We start from the raw sequence: 22426 nt of genomic DNA, 5'->3' as shown, positions 1-22426 counted from the left end.
GAAATAAAAGATTGTAATGCAAAGGCACAACTTTACATTTCTCAATTTATCACTTGTTAGCAACTGATTACGTCCTAGTCTCTGTTTCCTTTCCTGACTCCTTCAACTATTATAGTCCAAAAAAGAAACGAAAATGGTTTGCCGATGCGAAAGGAAAATGAGAAATCTCTGGAATGCAGGATAGGAACCACTGATATTAATGACCACATTTTGTCAATTGTTGGATTCTGATGCAGTCAGTACACAGGCAGCCCATTCTGCCCTCGCCTGCAGAACAGGCGATATTGGGGACACTAAGGCGAATTTTGGTGTATGGGCGAGAAGCATGACAAGGAAACAGACACTGTGAAATGCCACTGCTATTCAAGGAACCCTCTATTACCTGGCAATCGCTCGGTGTCGCTGACTCGTTTTGAATATCTCAAACAAATATTCCCATCTGTCCGAGAGAAATCCGAAGGTCGGACCCAAATCTTCAAAAAAAAAAAAAGGCAAGAAAAGGCGAACCTAACAAAGGGTGGGCCAAAGAGAGCAAGTAAAAAAGAGGGGGATCAGCTAATCAAGAAATTCATCTGTGAAGAAACCTACGACACATCGCACTCCCAAAACTGCCTGAGCCCCCGCCCCCCTTCCTCCCCCTAAAGCCTCGAAGGCACGTGTCGACTGATGAAAATCACATCGTGTCGACTACTCGTAATCTAAGGGCCTGTTTACGTGGAGGTGGGGGACTCCAGATAGGTGAGGTAACCCGCTTAGGTGGGGTAACCCGCCTGTCCATATAATCGCTCATTTTAATTTGATCACGTTTACACGATAGGTAAGGTGACCCACCACATGTTACCCTACCTATCTGGGGTCCCCAATCTCCATGTAAACAGGCCCTAACACAACAAGGTCTAAGACTGGGTTACATTTAAATGATAAATAAAATTTGTTTTTGGTAAGGAACAATGTATTTGAAAGTTTTCATAAAAATGTATTTAACTGTGTGTAGGAAGAAATATTAGTGCCAGAACGTTTGCTCATCATATAGAAAAAAACGGGAAAGCATTTGATTACATAACTAGGCTCCAGTTGTTCAATACATGGATAAAGCTCAGCCGCACGAAGTCTGGGAAAGATAATTTCTCGGTGACGTCACAACTCACGGTAGAGTTCAGGATTTACCCAGCCGAGAACGCCTAGGAACAAGGTTGGACAAAGCTGTCTTATGCAGCGGTGAGGGTAACAGACTGGACGAGTCTGCGGAATGGCATGTGGCATGGCTTGCGGAATGACATAATTATGCGGAATGTAATAGATGGAAAATGGCCTAAAGCAATAAATTATACAGGAAAGTACGCGCACGTCTTTGCCGCGCATTTTTTGACGCCAATTTGAGCGAGCAACCACTTTGCCGGTCCATTTATTACTGCTGGCTCAAACCAACAAGGCAGACCAGAAAGCAGCGATAAGTGTTACTGCATTCGTGTCTATGTAATACTTTTAAGTATTAATTAAAATTAATACTTAATTCATTTTTTGGGTTTTCGACAATACTTTCTCTTTTTCTGCCCACTATTCTAATATAATCAAATGTCAAAACGCTAGAGGGAAAAGTCGGAAAAGAACACTTGTTAAACGTGAAGTCAGGCTATCTGCAATTCTAGGTAACGGACACGGTGAACGAATCAGATAATATTTCAGACTAAATGAACGCCCCGAGTCAAACATTAATCTGTAATCCAGAAATCGAGTGAAGCGAACTGCTCTCTGTCTCCCTTCGACCTTTCCCCGTGTCTTCGCACCTTCCTTGCTTGTGTGAGTGTGTGCGTTTGATCGTGAAAAAAATGCTAAAACGGTAGGAAGAAAACTTAAAAACAGAAAAAAAGACAGGCTCAATTGCAGAACACTCCCTTCTCCGCCAGCTGCTAGCTTCGCGTGCCGGGAACACAACCACACGCAGCCAAGGAAACAAAATACAAGATCTGATCTCTGAATATTATATCAAGATCACGTAACCCACCGTCTGAGAAAGAAACACTTCTCACGTGGTAAACAGATATCGGTAAAAGGAAACTGTTAAGTCAATCGTGCAAACATCTTTTGCAGAAAAAAATAAAGTAGAAGGGAGCGCGACCTTCAAAACATTTTTTCCTAAATTGCCGACTTCGGTGATGTAGTATCCGTGCCGCCATGCAACCCGACTAATAAAGGCAATAAGAATCTTTGTGGCTGTGCGGAAAAAGCTAATCGAGCTTGAGCAATCAAGGAGTCCTTCGTGGGTTTTTGATTGTCATCGTATGTCGAGCCCGTAACATTAAAAAAAGCGGCCGCGTTTGCAAATTGATTAGCGCCACGAAAAGGGCACACTTTTCAATTTAATTTATTTCTTTGGGTCATTCTTCGTATATTACGTTCCCCGTAATTGTGTCATTCCGCAAACTCCTTCCGCCTTTTACCCTCGCCGCTTATGCAAGGGATAAAGCAATTGGATTCCCTAATACTTATCCAATGAATTTTTATTTATCCGGTGGATTAGCGCCATTCAACGTTTGAACAACAGGGCCAGGTGTTCAGTGTATTATCTGCCACTTGATTAGGGATTTATGTGGACATTCGCATTCGTGAAAAAGTACAGTGAAACGCTGGTTATAAAAGTGTTGATTGTTACGTACTCTCAGAAGACAGAGACACATCGGGGCTTTGTTAACTCCATTGCGAAAAGACACATGATATTGGCAGTCTTTACACTAGAGCCTAAATAAGCTAAGAAATATTTCAAGACAAGTAAATTTTAAATTCTTCAAGTAAAAGAAAGCTTCACACACAACCTATTTTTTTTTTAAATTCAGGTTTATGGACCAATCATTTGAAACCCCCGGACAACGTTTGAAACTAAGTCGAGCTACTGCCGTGCTAAAGTCGAATTTTATTCACTGCTACTGAACAGCAGTAGCCACGTTTGAAACGGGCCTAAGTCTGTTTTAAGGATGGTTTTAAGTCACTTGAAACTTTCTTGAATCGTTTCAACTTTCCGACTTTAATGAGATGCAAAGTAAAGTTACTTGAGATTTTACTAAGGCCTTCACTCACACATTTTTGGTTAAGTAAAACTTAGCAGCTCTTAAGTCTTTCTTAAAGCCTGGTTCTCATATGCCGCCGATGCACCTGCGACATGGCCGCTGGTACTTGTGCCTGGGATACTGTTCCGATATGAGAACAGAAGTGGCGGGCAACATTGGTCATCCCAGTCTTTATCGCCGGCATGCCTGCAAAGTTGTCTCAAGTTCAACTTCGCAGGCATGCCGGCGGTAAAGCTCTGCGATGGCTGTAGTTGCCAGCGGCGCATGTATTCATTCGTCCGGGAAGTAGTCCAGACGGTACCGGCGGCTACGTTGCAAATACATCGGCGGCATATGAGAACCAGGCTTATTACTGTAAAGAAAACCATTACGAATTTAACTAAAGCTTTCGTGCAGAATTATCTCTTGAAATAGTCTCGAGAAAGAAAACAAAATGCCCGACATATTTTTGCTATTTACACGATAGACTAAAATTCCGTCCGAATTACTGTTTCAGTTTCTCTTTGTACGAATTATCTTTTAATGTTAGCTTTCTCTTGATGCTAAAAATTCGATTCGAAATCATCCTTACTTCCGGTTAAAACGTTAAACGGCGCTTTTCTGTTTCAATTCCCTTTTGTCAATAATTTCCTCATCACATGAAAGATCAAACTCAGTCTTCTGCTTAAACTGAAACTGAAAAATAACAATTGGCCTGAATTGTCGGTCTGAATATATCCGGTAACCTTTTTTTTTACTGAGAAACATCTACGGAAAGAACGTGTTTCGTACAGAGAGCTGTTTGGCTATCTGCTTTATTCGATCCGTGGTTCCTTTTAATACCGGCAAGAAAGCAGACCTTTGCCAAGGTCAGATAATCTGAGATAGAGGTAAGAATATTCCTGGGAATCAGATGAATGACCTTATTGCCCAGGTACTTGGCAAATAAAAGGCATTAGAAACTTGTCTATTCTGAGCAGCTTAAAAGCTTCTTGTACTGTTCAGTTTATTCTATCACGTTCGATCATTACTCGAAACTTGAAAGGCCACATTTTCTTGAGAGTATAATGGCCTCCGTCTGCTAATCGGAGTTTGGTTTCTGGAATGATAAATTGCTCACTTTCCATTCGGCTTTATTTGTTTACTATGTGGGATTTTGCTGCCACTTTTCGAACGATTTGACAGCTATTTGATTTAGAAACTACCAGAGAAAAGCTTGAGCACAGTGTCTACGACGCCAGCATGTAAATACAAATCCGAATAAAAAACCAAAGTATTAATGAATCATGAGTGTTTAAACCGCGCTGAGCTATTCTAATATGACCATTGTTATTCACTGGCTTGAATTAAAAACGACAAACGGTAAATGTAATAAAGCAAAGAATATCACAAGTAGAAAAAATAGTTTTGGGTTCACTTTCAAACTCATAAGGTTGGAAGGGCAGTGGAAACACTAATTGAATAAAATCACATTTCACAAAGGCAAGGATATTAAATTGTGTTGAATCTGTAAACAGATTTCACCTGTAAAACAGGCAAAGCCAAATTTAAATTTGATTGAAAAACGTTATATAAGTAAATAAGTTATCCAGTGTACTTTTAAAATAAAGGCAGCCTTAAACAGCTGGGACATATAATTTAATTGCAAACGACATTTCCCTGACTAAGATCGGGGATTTCACGGGTTCTCTTTAAATTATACAGTTTTAGTTCACTGGGACGTTTATTGAATTTATTGTCACAATGTCAAATGTAAAGAATAACACTCGGAACAAGTATTAAACGAATCAATAAAACGCGCAAGAAACAATATTTATAGCACGTGTAAAAGATATTTAAAATATTCATTTCCCCATAAAAGAGATAAATCTTTGTCATTAACTAGTACGTTTAATATGGAGGTTTCCTATTTATTTTGCTTAGTTCATCGTTCTGTAGATAATGTTGATTTTGTCAATAGCATCGCACAAGCAAAACATTGTTCAGGATATGCGAGATTTTGTAAAATAGGTGATACACTGCCACTTAGTAGCACGGGTAACCTTAGCGCATTAGCCTGTGAACAGGCTCTGTTTGGGGAAAAACATAGCAAAGGCTATAGCGCATTTGTAAACACATCGATGAAGTATGTTGTGGAGTTTACTAAGTTTCTACACCAATGGGTTGTTCCTAGTATAAATGATACCACGGGCCAAAAACTCCCTAGTTCTCTCACTATAAGTTTTTATGGTCTTGCCTGTGTACAAAACATACTTACTATTGTCATCTTTGACATCTTTGTGGAAAAAGTGAATAAAGTACACCTAAACAGAATTAAACACGGCAGGTGGCAAAAAATAATTGAAAAAAATTGTAAGGAGAGCCTTTGTTGCTTATTCTATTTGATTAAAGAAGAATTACAAACGACAACAACAAAAAGAAATTTCGAAGTCAAACAGCAAGGATGCGGAAACCGACTTAGCTAGAAAATGATTCCTTTAAACCGTCAATTCGGTGCGTAGATTTCTATGACTGAACGTGGAGAGCATGACAAAAGGGGCTTTATTCCAGAAGATTGATTTACCGCATACCCAATAAATTAAAACCACCGCAAGAGGTTTTACATATTTATTAGTACATGTTTTATTACGCTTAAACAGATTACCAAGGCCACGTAGACATAAAAATTAGCGAATGTCACCACTATATTCGTTTAAACTAACAAGGTTAATAACTAGTTTCACATTTCCTCTTTCACCCGCGAGTTAAGGTTCCAGAGGTTTTACAGGTTAAGTATTGTCCTTTTCCATTTATCAAAATTAATTCAAATTTGATGCTGGAAAAGAAAAAAGAAGAGATTTATTTTAATTAAGTGGGCGGGCAAATATATTAAAAGTTGAAATTCAGCGAGAGATGACACAGATATTGCACCGATTCAGCGGATTGACAGTTTCGCATGTGCTGTATAGATGGAGTTAGCGCACCTACGCTCTTCACGCTTAATTGTGTTTTCGCTGCTTCGACGAATTAACGCATCTTGAAAGTAGCCGTACGTTCTTAAAAACCCACCTGCCTGAAAAGCGTATTAGGGAAAAGGGATTTTTAAAATTGGATTGCGCTAATTCTCTTTCTGCATCTGTGGGCTTTGGACGCGTTATGTACAAATGTATTGGAGCCGTGTTTTCAAAACGAAAGCTGTTTACACTGGACTGCTCGTTAAGTGACATCTTCGTATTGACTGTCACACAGTTTTGGCAACAGCCATAAACTATTAAATACTTTGCCCGTTTAAGAATTTATCTGTCGCTACAGTGAAAAGTTACTGAGTTAAACCTTCAGGAACCTGTCCACGAATGGACACGAACATTTGTATATAGGTGATATATTGGTTAGTGAAGAACCGTTAGGTTTCGTCGCGGTGGTTAGCTATCATCTCCGGTTAATGAAAGTTGCGGTATATCTAATTTGGATCATCCACTGATTTCTACATCTTTACTTATATACTAGTGACATATCATCATTCGTCAAGGGGAAGTGAAGACCAAAGCAAGATTTGATCGCAGTGAGATGGTCACAGCGAAGCAAATTACAGCGGTTGATGTGGTTATTAGCATCTTAGCGGTAATTACTTTGATGGCAAACGGTACAGTGTGCATTCTGGTGTTCACAAACAGAAATCTTAGAACGTATACAAACGGATTTATCGTTTCGTTAGCCGTGTCCGACATTCTAGTAGGTGTGGCCTTGTTTCTTCAGTACGCTTTATCGATGGACAATAGGTTAGTGCTCAACGTCTTATTTACCACTGCATTGGTAGGGAGTGTAGCGAATTTAACCGCGGTAACATTCGACCGACACTTAGCTTGCACACAGCCCTTCGATTACCAAAATATTATAGCAAGGTATTTCATCAAAATCGTGGCGTTTTGCTGGACAGCAGCCGTCATATCTGCCCTTCTTCCACTTAGCTGGCTCGAAAGCAATTCTGCAGCCTTAGCCCTGAGGATTTATCAGTTTGGCATTTTAATCATCTGCATCGTTGCACCTTACACCTGGATTTTCCTCTGCTACTTACGACTTTTTTGGCAAGTTCACAAAATCGTCAAGCGAGAGAGAAAAATGGCTGTGCACGTACGTGGAGCTCACCAATGCTGCGAAAGAACCAAAAGAGTGTGTTCGGAGGCAAAGATCGCTAGAGTTTTTTGTGTCATCGCTTTCCTCTTTGTAGTCAGCTGGTTGCCAATCATTTGGACGACTTTTGTTTATGCAATAGGCAAGCCTTATTTGATGCCAGAGGTTATGCATTCTCTTTCTTCGTTCACTTTGGCTGTTGGTTCTGTTATAAACCCCATACTGTACTCATTTTTGAAGCCAGATTTCCGAAATGTCTACAAAAAAATATTTCGCTTGATTCCGCGCGGCGAAAAGCGCACGTACAAAGATCACAACGCATTCTCTCGCGCCACGAACCTAACGAAATCGGCCTCCAGGTTACTCCAGGAACAAACGAATCTTTAGGAAACTGATGTTTAATGTGAATTAAAAAAAAGATATAGCTCCACAGTCCCAGGATCTATATTTGGTAAAGAACGGTGTAAGTCAATATGGAGATCTAGATAGTAAAAGAAGATTAGTCTTTTTTTTCCACAGCAAGCACTATAGTCTGGGATTAAGTGAACCCAAACCATTGCGCACGCTTACAACCTGAATACAAGCACCGAAAAAAAAATCCGATGCCTGCAGTTGCCTGCCTGTGACTTGAACATTTTCGCGGAAAATAAGGACACTATGCTTACATTTATGTAGTTAGTGAAAACCAGGCTTAAAAGTTTAAGAACGTCAAAAATTCTTCATTTTATAAAGAAAAATTAGGTTGCACAGAAAAGTCATTTTGCAAATGAATTTCCGGGTTCATTTTTTGCGGCACGTCAAATGAAACTAGCTTATTTAATGAAATCGAAACGTGCTTTGAAAACCATAGCGCCATTACTCAAAGCGATCCGTTCCGCTTCCGCCATTTGTTTAAAATGACATGAAAAAACTACAGTTAATGGCCGCTATCACGTAAGTCGAAGCGGATCCAATAAGCATATTGAAGTAATAGACTACTTTTAAGCTGATCGAGTATTTAGAGAAAGCTCGACTGGTAACGCACGTGTCCGTTGCAAAAACAAGGCCCAAGCACGTAAAATGCTGGCAAATATTGAACTATGTGTACAAAAAGAACCAAAAGAGAAATGTTTTTCTTTTCTCGTCCTCTGAAGCTGATCAGCAAAGTATCTATAATTTTAAGCCGCATTTATTACTAATGTAGATATCTGGTACTCAAATTAGACGAACCTATGATTAAATAGCGGACGTGGAATTGCCGCCTGTCTTCATGTAAAATATTAAAACATTGTTTATGGCTTTTAAGGAGAATCGTTAAGTGTTATAGGCTTTTACCCACTACCGAAAGAAAATGTACATAACACACACCCCACGTCAAACAACGTTGGCAAAAAAGTGCTATCTAGAATAATGAACAAGACACAGTAAATACAGTAATTGTCAGGTATATATAGTGTATACGAAAATAAGTATGCATTTTAATGTTTTTACAGCAAAAAATTTTTGCTTTCTGGCACACTATTCTGAACAGAGTTATCGTACAGTGAAGCAAGGGAAAGTCTTGATATGAAAATTATCTGCTGAACAGGGCGTATAAATGCGTTATGTACGCAAGTAGTTATTTTCAGTGCTTTTCTTGTGGGTGACTACATTTACTTTCATGGGTCGGGATATCAAGCTTTTAGGTGTTAGATGGCTTAAAACAATTCAAAAATCCTGGGAAAAATGAATAGAGTTCATAACTTTTTGATTCTGCGATAACACCTCATGAGTTGACCATCATATGAACTTTATAAAAAAGCGTTACATTTTTTTTTTGGTATTTTGCAAAATATAATTTGGATTTGTTTTGTTGAATTTTGATTACGAACGCAGCAAAGTGTTCCAGCGACAAGCGTCAGCGGCGACACGTGAAAGCTATTCAAGGCGACAGCTGATCAGAGATCGGAGTGAAACATTAAATTAAAAGCAAATACAACGTCGTCAAAAGCTGTCAAGTGCCTCAGACGTGTCGACAATAAGCAATTAGAAGTAAAAGACGTGAGTATTGATCGAAGATAACAAGAGCAAAAAACAATAGAATACTCTGATCTAATGTTACAATTACTGCGTGCTCAAACAACACAATGGCGCAAAGTGTAGCCTGCGAAGCTCTGCGAGCAAGCTCTTCAGGACGTTCTCTCTCATTCCTCTCTTTCCTCACCCCACCCCTGTACTCCCGGAAGAGCTTGCTCACAGGTTACGCAAAGTGAAAATCGGAAAAAAAATTGATTGGTTCTCGGCATTCTTCGTAACGTGCACGACTGGACCAGGGCGTGATGGGAAGGGAAACTCGCTTTTCTTTTTCCCATCACACCTTCCGTGCCACCGGGGAGAGGTTTAAAATTCCTCACTTCATAAACAAGCTTTTGGCGCAATAATTAATGGGGTCGATAGGGTGGACAGGCGTTAGTTATAATTGGTCGAAGGTATTCAAGGCAACCATTCCTCTTTTATTTCCTGGAGTATGGAATGACGAGAGACGACTGTGGAGGGGTCAGGGACAACAGTAATGTATAAATAACAATAGTAGTAAAAATAGCCACTACTGTAACAAAAAAGCTAAAAAAAGACTGAGTTTTTTGCCATAAAAAGTCACAAAGTCTACTTCAAATCAACAACGTGCAATGACTCAATCTCAGCGACTGATGAGATGTCTTTAAAATTCTAAAAGTAAAATGTTTTCTTGTGGTCAATCAAAGGCCGAGTGTTTTTGTTTCGCGCTGTGGAAAAAGTCGTTTGACGCGTCAACTAAACGCACACCAGAACCTAAGAGGTGTATTCACATGGAAATCGGCCGACGCAACTTTAAGGTGAAAAATCAATTCAACCCAAGCAATGTTGCAGATGCTGAAATTAAGTATAGTTTTGCATCTTCCCAGCTTTCATTGACAGCGTTCACACTGGTTCACGCCAAATCAGATCCTGTATGGCGGAAGCTGACTACCACGTACTCATCCACACCGACAAGTGTAGGAAATAACTCAGTGAAAACGATACTTCCGCGCGGGTTTTAAATTTACGTACGTTTTCTTCATTTCTTCATTTTCCTGTTGTTTCACCCAAGAAAATCGCTCTCCTTTTGTGCTCACAACTTGACTGTCACGATATCGGACCAGTTTTTTTTTATCCTGCGAGAAAATAAACAGAGAAATACATAAATAAACAACGAAACAATAAAGAAATGTTGAACCTATACTTATTTAAGGCCCATGTCAAACGTCGAACATATCATGAAATACACAGAATGCTAATTAGCAAAATCCATTGTTCAGGTTCATAAGCATAAGCTACCTGCAAGAGAAAATCTCTTGCTGCTTGCTAACTCTTGTATTCCTAATTTTCGAATCTTCCATCCCACACTCTCTTTACGTCTCGCCCCCAATTTTTTTCATAAATGGTTGTTTTCAAATGCTCTGGGGAATATGAAGGCCTCCTATAAAGTATTTGAAAACGAAAGGTTGTATGTAAAATTTGGCGGAGTGTACTGTGGGGTATTCGAAAAAAGGCAATGAAACAGTGGCGGGAACTTGCCATACGGCCTACGAGTCCTTTAAGTTACACTGAAACGACCTTTAAAAATGGTGTTTATAGAATAGTACTTAAGGGGAAAGAAGATAGTTACCCCTAGGCTAGGGGGGCTAGGAGACCTTGGAAGATCTCCCCGAACGGTAGTCTTCTCTCAGGGTGCGCTCGATAGATTGTATTCCGGAAAAAGAATACAGAAACGTTTCGTTACAAATCTGTTGCACCATGAATTTTGGACCACTTAGACACTAGTAATAACGCAATACTAGATATCGCACATTTATTCTAATTCCAGAATTCAGTCAATCGAAAACACTTACGGTGGAGACCTAGCAACTCCCTTGGAAAGTGAAATGCTTGAGGGGCCACACCCAAGTTCAGAAAGATAGGGAAAATGTCGCTGTCTTGTGTTTACGTCCTCAATAAAACGTCGCATAAAGAAATTTCACGTCGTAGTCGTGTGTAGTATCGGCGCGTCAAAGAAATGTGGCGAAATTAATAGTGTGAATGTACGCGGTGCATCTTTACGCGGAAATTTCACAACCACCTTGTTTTCTCGCTTTCTTTAAACTTTTGTCCGTTTCGATAGTTTTTTTTACAGGGTAAAATCATCTTGGGAAAGCGCGGTCACACATAAAAAATATTATGCTTAGTTCTCCTTAGTTTTATATCTTCGTAACTCTACACAGGGGCATTTTGTGTTGGTGAAAAAAGCCACTGAAGTAATGACTTCAGCACAGGATTAGCCTGCGTAGCTGGCGGTATTGTGTAGTAGTCGAGTGAGATTTGGCGGCGGAGCCGTTGTAATATAGTCGAGTGAGATTTGACGGCGGAGCCGTCACGAGCGGCGAAGCCGCGAGAAATACCTTGTATTTCAACCGCCTCGTCCCTTTTCCTTTTTTTGGAACACGGCTCCGCCGCCAAAACTTTAATCTCGCACCCACACAATACCGCCAGCTACGCAGGCTAGCACAGGATTGACCTCAAACCTCAATATCCCCGTGACATGGTACCATGTCACCTCGCCTCTAAACCTTCTCGCTACCAAGAATAGAACTTTGCTTTATTGTTTTAAAAAGTCCCAAGTATGCACAACAAATGGAAAGAACTTTCATGAATGGAAATTTCTCTTAACCGTTACTTTATTATCATGATTCAAAGAAATTGCCGGTGGTTGTGAAACTTTTCTGCCAGTTTTTTTATCTCTTTTTTTTATCGCTCAAAAGTCAACTGATTTTACATTCACGGAATCTATTATCAGGATCGTCAATTAGGATGGACAAATGTGTAGTTCGACTTTAAATTTTAATAAGCTTTACGAAAAAGTAAAAATCCTTCGTAAGTAATCCCCGATATTAAACTACCTATGTCAATTATTCCAGAGTTATTCGTTTGTTATCATTATTAGTCGACGGCTTGGTAGCAATTTCGTTCGTGGCGAGATGACCGTAAACCCGTGTCATAGCCCCCTTCAAGAGTTTTATAAGAAGTTCGTGGGGTCTGAATTATTAACACCTGCGTCCCGTTTCTCGAAAGTCCCGGTAACTTTTCGGGCCCGAAATCAAATATTCAGATCGAAATATAAAGAATAAGAGCGCGGGTCCTTGCTAGCAAACTACTCCATTTTGTTTCACCAACTGATAGTTTTATCATGCTAGATGCAAAACTATTGAAACCTCGATCTTTAATGTAAACGGAGACAGCTTAGCGGGCCCGTTAATTATCGGGACTTTCGAGAAACGGGCCCTTGGGCCGAGTTGTTCAAAGCTGGGTTAAGATAACCCAGGGTTAGTTCGAAAGATCTAAGATCTCCTACCAAATGACTCTGAACATTATTGATCAGGGTTAAACTGAGTGAATCAGGTTCCATTTAGGTCATTATAATGGGCAAACTGACTTAAAGGTTGCTTCACTCAGTTTCCTAACCTTAATCAATAAAGTTCAGAGTCATTTGGCAGGGGGTCTTAATGGTCTTTGTTTTCAAGACGCCCCTGGTAAAGACCTTTCTAATTAGATGATCAAGATTAAAAAAACTAAATTAATTAATAACTATAGTATGATCCTTCCCGAGTTAAGGTTTGGAGAGAAGAGATAACGCAGTACAAGTGTGAGTTGATATCATAGGCGCAATTCCTCTAAACTTTTCTGAAGTTTCCTCTTAAAGTGATAGGATAGTAATAATTGTTGTGTGCACAGGAAGAGTTTGGAGGAGGCAGAGTGACCGAGTGGTGAGAACACTGGACTGTTATTTAGAGACCCCGAGTTCAAGTCCCGCTCTTGATCACGGTAATCCCAAATTCAAATCCTCGGTCACGCTTGTAAATAGCCAGCTGGTTTGCCTCCGGTCATTTGGCATGATTTGGGATTCTTAACCCTGCTAAGTTTGCAAGCATTTGCTCAGCCCCACTAGCATTAGTGCTATAAATACTGTCGAGGGTAAATAACGGATTATTATTATCATTTTCTTTCTTTACCTGTGTCTGAAGGATTGGCTGATGTGTTTTTTCGTCTTGGCTAACATCAACGTACCCATACCTATAAAAATAGTAAATAAAGAAAAGACTGTGAATGTGAAAGCTGTGATGACTGAGAGCTCTCGTCCAGTAAGACAAGTGTCCTTCTCTAATCCGATTGTGCTACAAAAAATGTTTCCTATATAAAGAGAGAAGATTATTGAGATTAGGGGTAGGGGCTTCCACAATATTCTTTAAGCCACCAACGTTAATTCAGGTTTCGTACTCTTTTGAGTTCTTCAAACTCCATGACTTTTTCCACGACCTTTTCTGGTGTTCCATGACCTTAGGTATAGCTGTCACTTTAGAAAAAATTCAAAACTATCTTTGTTTTAGGGTATTTTTACCTAACTGAATTCAACAGAATGATGACACCTTACTGTCCACCAAAATGTGTGTTTGTTCTGTCCTTGTTTTGCAGTGTGCATGAACTAATCTAACAAACATAAACTTCAATTTTCCATGACTTTCCATGACCGACAATTCAATTCCATTACTTTAACGGCCTGCAAAATGAGACCTCTAAATTTCATGACTTTCCAGGTTTTCAATGACCTGTGCGAACCCTGCAATTTTCAACCAACAATATCAACAGACAATCAAGAGAACAGGTTTTGAGAACAAATAAAATGATGACCTACCGGTAATCCTTTTTGCACTAGGACAATGGGTCTGTAAATCATTGAATGTTTAAATTCAAATAGGACCGATTCAGAAGCCGATTAGTGCTAACTCTGTGTTAATATTTAATCGGGGCTTCTTTTTCTTTTGTTAAAAAGCATTTCCCAGAATAATTTTCTTAAAGCAAAGTGAATTAAGCTTTCATATCTGAATTCAAATTTTGCACTAATCCTGGGTTATCTTCACATCCTTGGGAATTTTATGCATCACACAAAAATCATAGAGATAAACCAGAGAAGAAATAAAGAAGTAGTAAGCTTTTCTGTTTCAAATGTTTCACCTTTCAGGGCTCAATCTACCCCAGACAAAGCACAAACCAAAGCTCAACAAACACACATGTATAACAAATAGAAGAGCTGAAATTAGACATCAGACTCCCTATGCCTCCAGCCTTTTGTCACATGTTTAGTCATGTAAAAGGACAAGTTACCTTGCCATCAGTTGCTCTTTAAGGTGCTTTTGCTCTGTTTCTTTTAACTCTTGCCTTTTTGCACTAGGACAATGGGTCTGCAAATCATTGAATATTTAAATTACAGGGTGTTATTAACACATACCATTTTGATCTTAACATATCTTCATTTTGGTACAATATACTGAGTGATACCACTGTTTCTGACAACTGAAAAGAATGAGCCTGCTGATTGTTTTAGCCTAAATCTAGTATCCCTAAATTGGAAATACTGATTTTTTTATCATGCGCACTTGTGAAGGTCAGCTTCATGGTTATGGCATGTGAGTATCTCTCCACTTGTTACGAAGAATTCATTATCATTACCCACAGGTGACAGTGCACACGTTAAGTACAATATTTTCAAGAGAATAATCAGTCTGATGATCCCTTGTAGTTTCATGTCTAAAACTGAAGTAACTGTCTCTCATTTTCTACCTCAAAATTTGTTCATGTATTTTGCTCTGCGTGTAATTTTAGGGTGGACTACTACCACCACCAGAAGCAACAGTTCCAGAGTTGTATATTTCTTTATTGAAATAGAATTTTTGTTAAGTTGGTTAGTCTTAGAGTAGCTCAAACTGATTTTAAGCCAATTAAAACTTTAGATTAGGTACTGATACAGTGTAAGATAGCCTTCAGGTGATTTTCAGACCATCAGTGGATGAACTACAGGCAAACAAACCCAGGAGGGGGTGGGGGGGGGGAATTCCAAGTAATAGGCTAATGGGGATGTGCCACTGGATGGGGTTGCATTTTTAATTATAGAGTTACTAGAATAGGGTCACACATTTTTCATGAATTGGGGGGTCAGAAAATTCAGGAAGGTTGGGATTTAGAAATGGGGAGACTCTTACTGCATCAGGTTTCACAAATGTGTCAACTCATTTCAGGATGCCCTAGTTAAAAGGCTTTATACATGTAAGGTAGACACATAAACAGAAAGTCACCTAGTGAGTAAGTTTGGACTGGCAAAATTTCATTTGCCCAAAAGTGACTAAGACGGGGTCTATAATTTATTGGCAACAGAATAGACTATAATGGGGTAAGGGTTCTGAGAGGCCAGCTGCATGTACTGTACCCACTAAAAATTAACCCAATCAACCCCCCTGGGCAGACAAATTGGCTCAGTACATTACTGATTTTCTGAAAGTATGTATCTGTCCACATATATGTACCTTTGGTGAGAAATCTAATATTTCCGGGGTGTTCTCCTTTCCTACTGCAGTACTTCTCTCACTCTTTAAGAGCATTAGTTGAACAGTAGACTCAGTGTCACCATTTGCAATGGTCAAACAATGTTCTATGTCTAAAGAACAGGCATCAGGAAACATCTCTGCTAGCACTGATACTCCTTCACTATGGTAAAAAATAAGAAACAACTTCATTTAAATTAATTTCCAAATTATGCAGTTGTACTCAGGTGTTTTTCTAAATTTTTTTTTTTTTCTAAAGTCTTTTTTTGCTTTTAATTTGAAGGTCTGTAGGTGTTATAAGGATAATTATGCTAGTTTACAGCCCTGTATCTACTAAAAAAAGATAAAAATAACCAACCAGTGTGGCATTCCACACCTTGCACTTTTTTTCTTGTCATCTGCTATAGTTTCAGCCATGTTGTCAATGATTCCCTGACTTCGACATCTTGATTCACTGTTCAATGAAGATGTTGCCCGATCACTGGATGAGGAATTGCTGTTCCCATCCAAGGAACTTTTCTTCTGGTGATCTTCTTTGTATCTGGATGGCAAGCTGACACTGTTTGTGTTTTTCAATGTGTTGGCTTCTGAAAGCAAATGTAATTACAAAAAATTGTGGTAAACAAACTTAATTAGTTTGCCACGACTATAAGGTCTAAATAGTAATTATTTTGATTGACAATGGAGAAGGCCCCTTAACTTTTTAGTCCCAATATCCACAAACGAATTCTTGAGACAGATCCTATATATAGTATCTTTACAGAATTAGTTGAGAGAACTTGATAAAAACCATTGGAGATTTAATAAATTCTCATAGCCTTTTCTCTTGATTTCGTATTGATATCCTTAGGAGAAAATTGATGTTGATCACTTTTGGCACTAAAAGTGTTAAGGGAAGTTTGGGTACAGGTAAGCTGCCAGGGGCTTTTAAAAACTCTGCTTAAGCCAAAAAACTATTCACTAAGCTACCTGGTTAAGGTAATTTGACACCATATAACTAGATTGTTTTAACAAAATTGTTAGTATCATACATTCCCAGCAGCAAGTGTACATACTCTAGACCATACACTGCCAATGCTCACACCGTCAACAGTGAATTTGTATACCCTGTTAAAACTCAAGACTGCCCCCCCCCCACCCAAAAAAAGTTATCTCTGTTATGACAATTCAGACACTCTTATTCTGCCTGTTACTCAACTAGGTTTGGGTATGCTGTGGTATTGTAAAGAACCACTAAAGAATCTAAGATCAACAGTGAAATAAGTGTTACTATTAATAACAATTTATTAATACAATAATATTCAAAATACCTGAGACCTGCCTGGGTCAGCCAACAAAAAACACATTCACATTCACATAAGAGTAGTGGTTTACAAGCAACCCAAAAAATGGAAACATGGGCACTTCCATTTACCTTGACAGGTTAGCCCATGTTAATGGGTAGCACCCCAAATCTCTTTGTGTCAGTGGCCCTGGCTGAGTTTGTTGGACTGCAAGTAACACCGAAGCTTTTTTAAAAAAATAATGTACCTTCTACGTGATTACTGCTTGATGACATCCTAGTGTATACTAACTTCTTGGCCAAGCCAAGGATCCAGCTACAGACACATGCTCTAAAACAGGGGAATGTCGGATGTAAATGTATGTTACAGGTAAAATTTGATTTCAGGTTAATTTTGATTTTAAATTTTCTTTCGTCTCCTAGCCCTGAGGGACAAAGGAAATTGAGAATGGACCGAGGTTTAAAAATTTTAACCTGAAATCAAATTTCACCTGTAACATATACAGCTACATATGGATTTGGGTAGTGCATGCAGCAAAATTTCAAGTGTTTTGTTTACATGCAGTATTTCCTAGTCACAAATTTGTTCATGTATATTTACCAAAAGAAATACTGGTACAAAGTATTTGTTATTATTTTTTCTATTCAAGTAGTGATTTTTATTTTAAAGTACTAGAACAAGTCATTGTTTTGAAACAGAAGTACAAGTAATTTTCTTCTGGAGAGAAAGTAGCATTCAAATGTGATGTCAACAGCATTTTTTGTTTGATTTTTGAATAAATTTTTTCTTTATTTTAGTGGCCAACCTTACATAAATTTTATGCAACATTATTTTTCACTTTGCAGAAGCTCGATCCCCAAAGCCACCTTCTAGATTAAGTCTGTCAAGAAAACCTGGCATGGATCAGATGAGGTCCACCCCTGTAAACCTTTTGCTAACCTCTGTCTGTGTCATTTATAATTAAGTGAGCTACAGGGGTTGACCAGATCTGACCCAAACACAGCCATCTTTTGCGTTGTCAAGCAATGCTCCTCTCCACGAGGGGACAAGCGTTGTGTGATGTCACAAAAAATCGCTGTGTAGCAGACTAGATTGTTTGATACCTCTAAAATAACACCTAAAATAAGCCTTTTGTATGATTTTCAGACAAGTCTAGATAATTAAGGGTCCACCGTACCTCTATAGCACTGCATGCTGATAAGTTCATAGTTACTACAAATGTAACAAGACTGCTCTTACAGTGGCATTCGGTATCGCTTGCTTGGAGATTAGATCGAGAAATGAGGAGGTGATTAATTCTACACGAAACAGGATTTACTTGCAAAAGGTTTTTACTTCCTACTTTATTGACATCAATACTTTTTATTTGTTTCTGAATTATTTTAGGACGTATGTTAGCAACGACTGGAAATACGCTGGTATAAATACACCAAAACTAAAGGGCCTCGATTCCAGAGAAATAATTTCTTACTTTTTGGATCTCTGATGTAATTATTACATCAGAGATCAAAAAAGTAATTTACATGGCTCGTCATTTCAATCATTGTCGAAAATAAAGTGCATGCTTATCACAAAACCTATTTGCACACAATGAAAGTTTACAACACCCGATCATCGCAGTTTTGCTAATTAAGATTCTTATTTTTTTCGGTAACTCAATAGCGTTCGCTTGTTCCAAGCAATAGAATTTGTGGACCGACAGGCTTTGGAAGAGCTCTAAATTTAATCTTTCCTATGCTTTCTTTGCAAAACATGCGTAGCTTTGATAACGCAACAATTCTTAGTCCCAGTTTCCATGGTCTCCACTAGGAATGCCATGCACAATGACCCCTCTTTTGTGTCCTAAATATGATGAAAAATGCATTGCAGATTATGAGTCCCACTGCTTACGCAAGCAAGAATAATAATGGTCTGTTCATGCATGAATGTTTCAATGTTTTTTATTTTTCAAGGCTGTACTCCAAGAAAAATTGAAGGGAGCCCAGTCCTCTGAGCCTGTGAATACCAGGGTGGGCAGCATCTGATTTCCATGGGAAAACTAGTCTTTTACAAAAATTAATGTTAGATGTAGGCACCAGGGGCCACCAGGTGCAGCAAGAGTACAGCCTTGTCTTTTTTTTATTTTCTTGAGCAGCTATCACTCATACAGTGCTGTAAAGATACATGATAAAGAACATTACAAATACTGGTACATGAATTATTGTCAGAAAAACAACCTGTTGATTGTATCAAAGCCTGGAATGTAAGCATCCATTATTTCAGCAAACTCTTCCTCATCAAATTGTTCATCTTCTCCAAGTTGCTCCAGTACACTAACTATGTATCCAAGTACAATGTCATCGATGCAGCTAAAAGACAAAAGGATCAGAGGGTGTTCAATTTGAAAACCATCAGGATAAATGTGGAATGAACCCAAACAGAATTAAATAGCACATACTGTGGTTTTAACCAAGCCTAAAAGCAAAGCATCCATTTATACACTTTCAATTGAATTTAAATGAATAAGCTATGACATATTGCAAAGAAATCCAGAAATTTATACTTAACTTAAGGAGGGAATTGAGAAAAGCTGGAAGATTTTAGAAAAAGGAAATAAAAGCTAATAAATTAAACTCGGGACAAAGGGGTATGGGACAGTTTATCTTCTTGTATGGTAGTGTAAACTGTTCATTAAAGAACATGTTCATCAGAAGTTGTTGGCTTATCACCTCAATCCGCAAAAATATTTACTGACTGGAATTCTCTACATCAAAAGGCTTTTAACAGGCTAACTCTAGCCTGTGAAAGCAGTTGTCTTGCCTTGCTCCATAGGGACATTTCACCCAAAGAGACAGCTGCGCGTGAGTAACAGATATTTTATACTGATGATGTAAATCAATGACTACATAATTTATTGCTCTGGGGCCGGTTGCTCGAAGCCTGGTTAGCGCTAACTGTTGGTTAAGAGGTATCAAAATGTATAGGTTTCCATGGTATTTAACGCTGGTTAGTACTAACCATGTTTCGAGCAACCCGGGCCTGGTGGTAATTAGGGTTCCAAATGTAAATTTGTCTGATTTTAGGTTTCTTCTGGTCCATTTTGGTAACTAAAGGTTTTGTGTTCTTATGAGAATCAGCTTTCTTATAGATTTATTGCATTTACATTTTACCTTTGTGGACTTTTGCCATTTGTCTGTCATTCGTAAACAAAATTAGCTACAATTATATACACTTAGAGCTCCTGACCAAATTCTGGACAGTTTTTATGTCATCAATATAGAATTTCTGCCGCTGAGTCACAGACATCTCTCCTGGTGACATTCCTATAGCTAGGGGCCACAAGTGAGGAATGATGGCTGTTTTCCTAAGCTAGGTAGGCTGGCTCTAGCCTGTTCCAGGCGTTCAGATATTGGAGTGCGGCACAAAGTACCGTGAAACCTGTATTAAGCGGACAGTAGCCGAAGTCCCCAAATTTATTTCTCTTATTTACTTTAAATGAAACCTTTATAAAGCGGACACGGACACCTAAAAAATACTTGAAATGGTCATTTCTATTGTTGCCAACCTGTATTTAATAGACACTTGTGATTAAATTCCACCACCCAACATGCCAGACACTGGAAATGCAAAAGATTGCCACTCACAAATTTTTCAATTTTTACACTAAAAGACATGACTTGATTAGTTTCACAGTACAGTATTGTTTTCTATTTCATTTTGTTTGCGTAGAGCTTGTTTCGCTCATCTGAGTTCTTCAAATTTGAGTTGCAATCTTTGTTTATGGTACTATGATCAATTGGTCCTCTTTTAAATTAATAAGGAAATTGCAAACGTATATTGTCATAGTCTCTGGGAGTATTTTAAATTTCCACTGTTCATTTGAATGGCATTTGACACCTCGTATAATGTTATCCATCGAAACCTGTATTAGGCCTACACCCTGCATTAAGTGGACACTACAGCATTGCCCGAGGGTGTCCGCTTTATAAAGGTTTCACTGTATTAAGAGAGCAAGGAAAAAAAGGAGGACACATCTCTCTTTGCTGTCCCCACGATCTGAACCTTGGAACAGGCTAAGCTGGCTCTTAATTTCTCTCGGCTTTGATAGTCTCAAATTCGCCTGTTAATATAATCTCAATAAATTAATTATTGATACAGTTCGGTTAGTGATACACTTCGAAGGAAAATGTTATAAAGGAGATCGAACTACTGGATGAATTTGTAAAGCTGATGGCTACAACCTAGTAGATCGTTACGGAATAGAACTTGCAATGAACGTTTACAGGACAGAAAAGCAACCTACCTTAACGATTCTGCGGATATTTGGCAGTGTAAAAACACTGACAATTCTTGTTTGACAGTTTCTTCCATCACCGTCGACAGATTTCAGGCAGCAAAATGTCTAGTAAAATTCAAAATACGAATAACCTTTTTATCCAAAGCCTATACATCAATATGTAAGCTTACAGGATTATCTGAATATGTAAGCTTGCATATGCGTGTGATTTCGCATTGCATCGCATTGCATAAGCTTAAGCTGGGTACAACATTGTAGATGGATGGATATCCTCACAACCTACACGTAATCACGTCTAATTACGATTTGTTTATCTTGAATCGTACAAGAGCTGCCTCTTCGTACCTTTCAAAATTTGAGGAATAACAAACTGCCTTCTTTCATCGCATTCAAATCATGTTAAGCGCCAAAACAAAACAAGAAACAGGAGTAGCTTCCAGTCTCCAGTATTTTGACTTCCGCTGACAATCCGCTTACACCCCGCGGCTCTCTTCCTGTCAGGTGATGGAAGGTGATATCGACAGCTGTTACCGAGCATGATGTGCAGAGAGTCGAGGGCGGAAGCATGTGGGCTTTCTGTTTTGCAGCAGCTGAAAGTCCAGAGCTAGAATATGGCATAAAGGGACTCATTCAAGATTACAGGTAAAATAGTTTGTAGAAATGCTCAAACCCAGGGAAAAAGTAGATGTTTAATGTTGGAAATCGTTTTTACCTTGAGCCTGACACACATGCCATGTACAGCGAAGACAACTCGTAATTGGGGACCGTTTTTGTCATTTTTGCAGTAATTTGACTTTATAAATACTTAGTAGGCTTGAATCCAAGGCCAAAATGAGTAAAACTGGACTAAATTGAAGAGTTCTTGTGTAAATCAGTGCCATTTATGCATTTCTATCTCTGCACGCAAAGGTATCAGTTTGCACTTATCATGCGTCGCGTCACTGGGTCGCCTCAAAAAACAAATGATGATTGTGTATTGCTGTTGTCTTTCATGGGAGGAAATTGCTCCCCTGTGAATAGTTGTGTTTCGTCTTGGCTTGCTTTGAAAGGAACGTTAGTGTCCTTGTCAAATTAGCCTCCGAAAACATCCGTTTCTCCTCGCTCTTCGCCGCTGGGGACGTTTCGCGCGGAGGAACGTCTTCGACTAAGCGACAGAAATTCCATACTGATGGCGCAAATCAGTGTTTACAAAATAAATCCGGCAGTCATGGGGTTCCAAAAAGAAATTTGTCCAATTTTACGTGTCTTCTGGTCGATTTCGGTAAAGTGTTGTGTTCATCTGCTAACGAGCTCCAGCAAAACTCAAATGCTTCTCCTAGAGAAGACTAT

General features: G+C 38.9%; 2 protein-coding genes across 2 annotated transcripts; one reads left to right on the top strand and one right to left on the bottom strand.

Annotated features, from left to right (window-relative positions):
• The first annotated feature begins 5948 nt into the window (after nucleotides 1–5948).
• LOC140935007 (histamine H2 receptor-like) lies at nucleotides 5949–7746 on the top strand. Its single transcript, XM_073384552.1, has one exon. It carries the CDS (start codon nucleotides 6591–6593, stop codon nucleotides 7539–7541), a length of 951 nt encoding a protein of 316 aa, XP_073240653.1. The 5' UTR covers nucleotides 5949–6590; the 3' UTR covers nucleotides 7542–7746.
• Nucleotides 7747–9604: 1858 nt separating this feature from the next.
• Nucleotides 9605–21478, bottom strand: LOC140934359 (CUE domain-containing protein 2-A-like). Its single transcript, XM_073383998.1, has 7 exons — nucleotides 21104–21478; nucleotides 19028–19169; nucleotides 15915–16129; nucleotides 15521–15701; nucleotides 14325–14401; nucleotides 13175–13235; nucleotides 9605–10303 (listed from the first exon to the last, which is right to left on the bottom strand). Exons 1-7 carry the CDS (start codon nucleotides 21169–21171, stop codon nucleotides 10157–10159), a joined length of 891 nt encoding a protein of 296 aa, XP_073240099.1. The 5' UTR covers nucleotides 21172–21478; the 3' UTR covers nucleotides 9605–10156.
• Nucleotides 21479–22426: the final 948 nt, after the last annotated feature.

This window comes from Porites lutea, chromosome 4 (assembly GCF_958299795.1).
Source record: "Porites lutea chromosome 4, jaPorLute2.1, whole genome shotgun sequence".
Classification (NCBI taxonomy): Eukaryota; Metazoa; Cnidaria; class Anthozoa; order Scleractinia; family Poritidae; genus Porites; species Porites lutea.
This window is presented reverse-complemented; position numbering and strand designations above follow the sequence as displayed.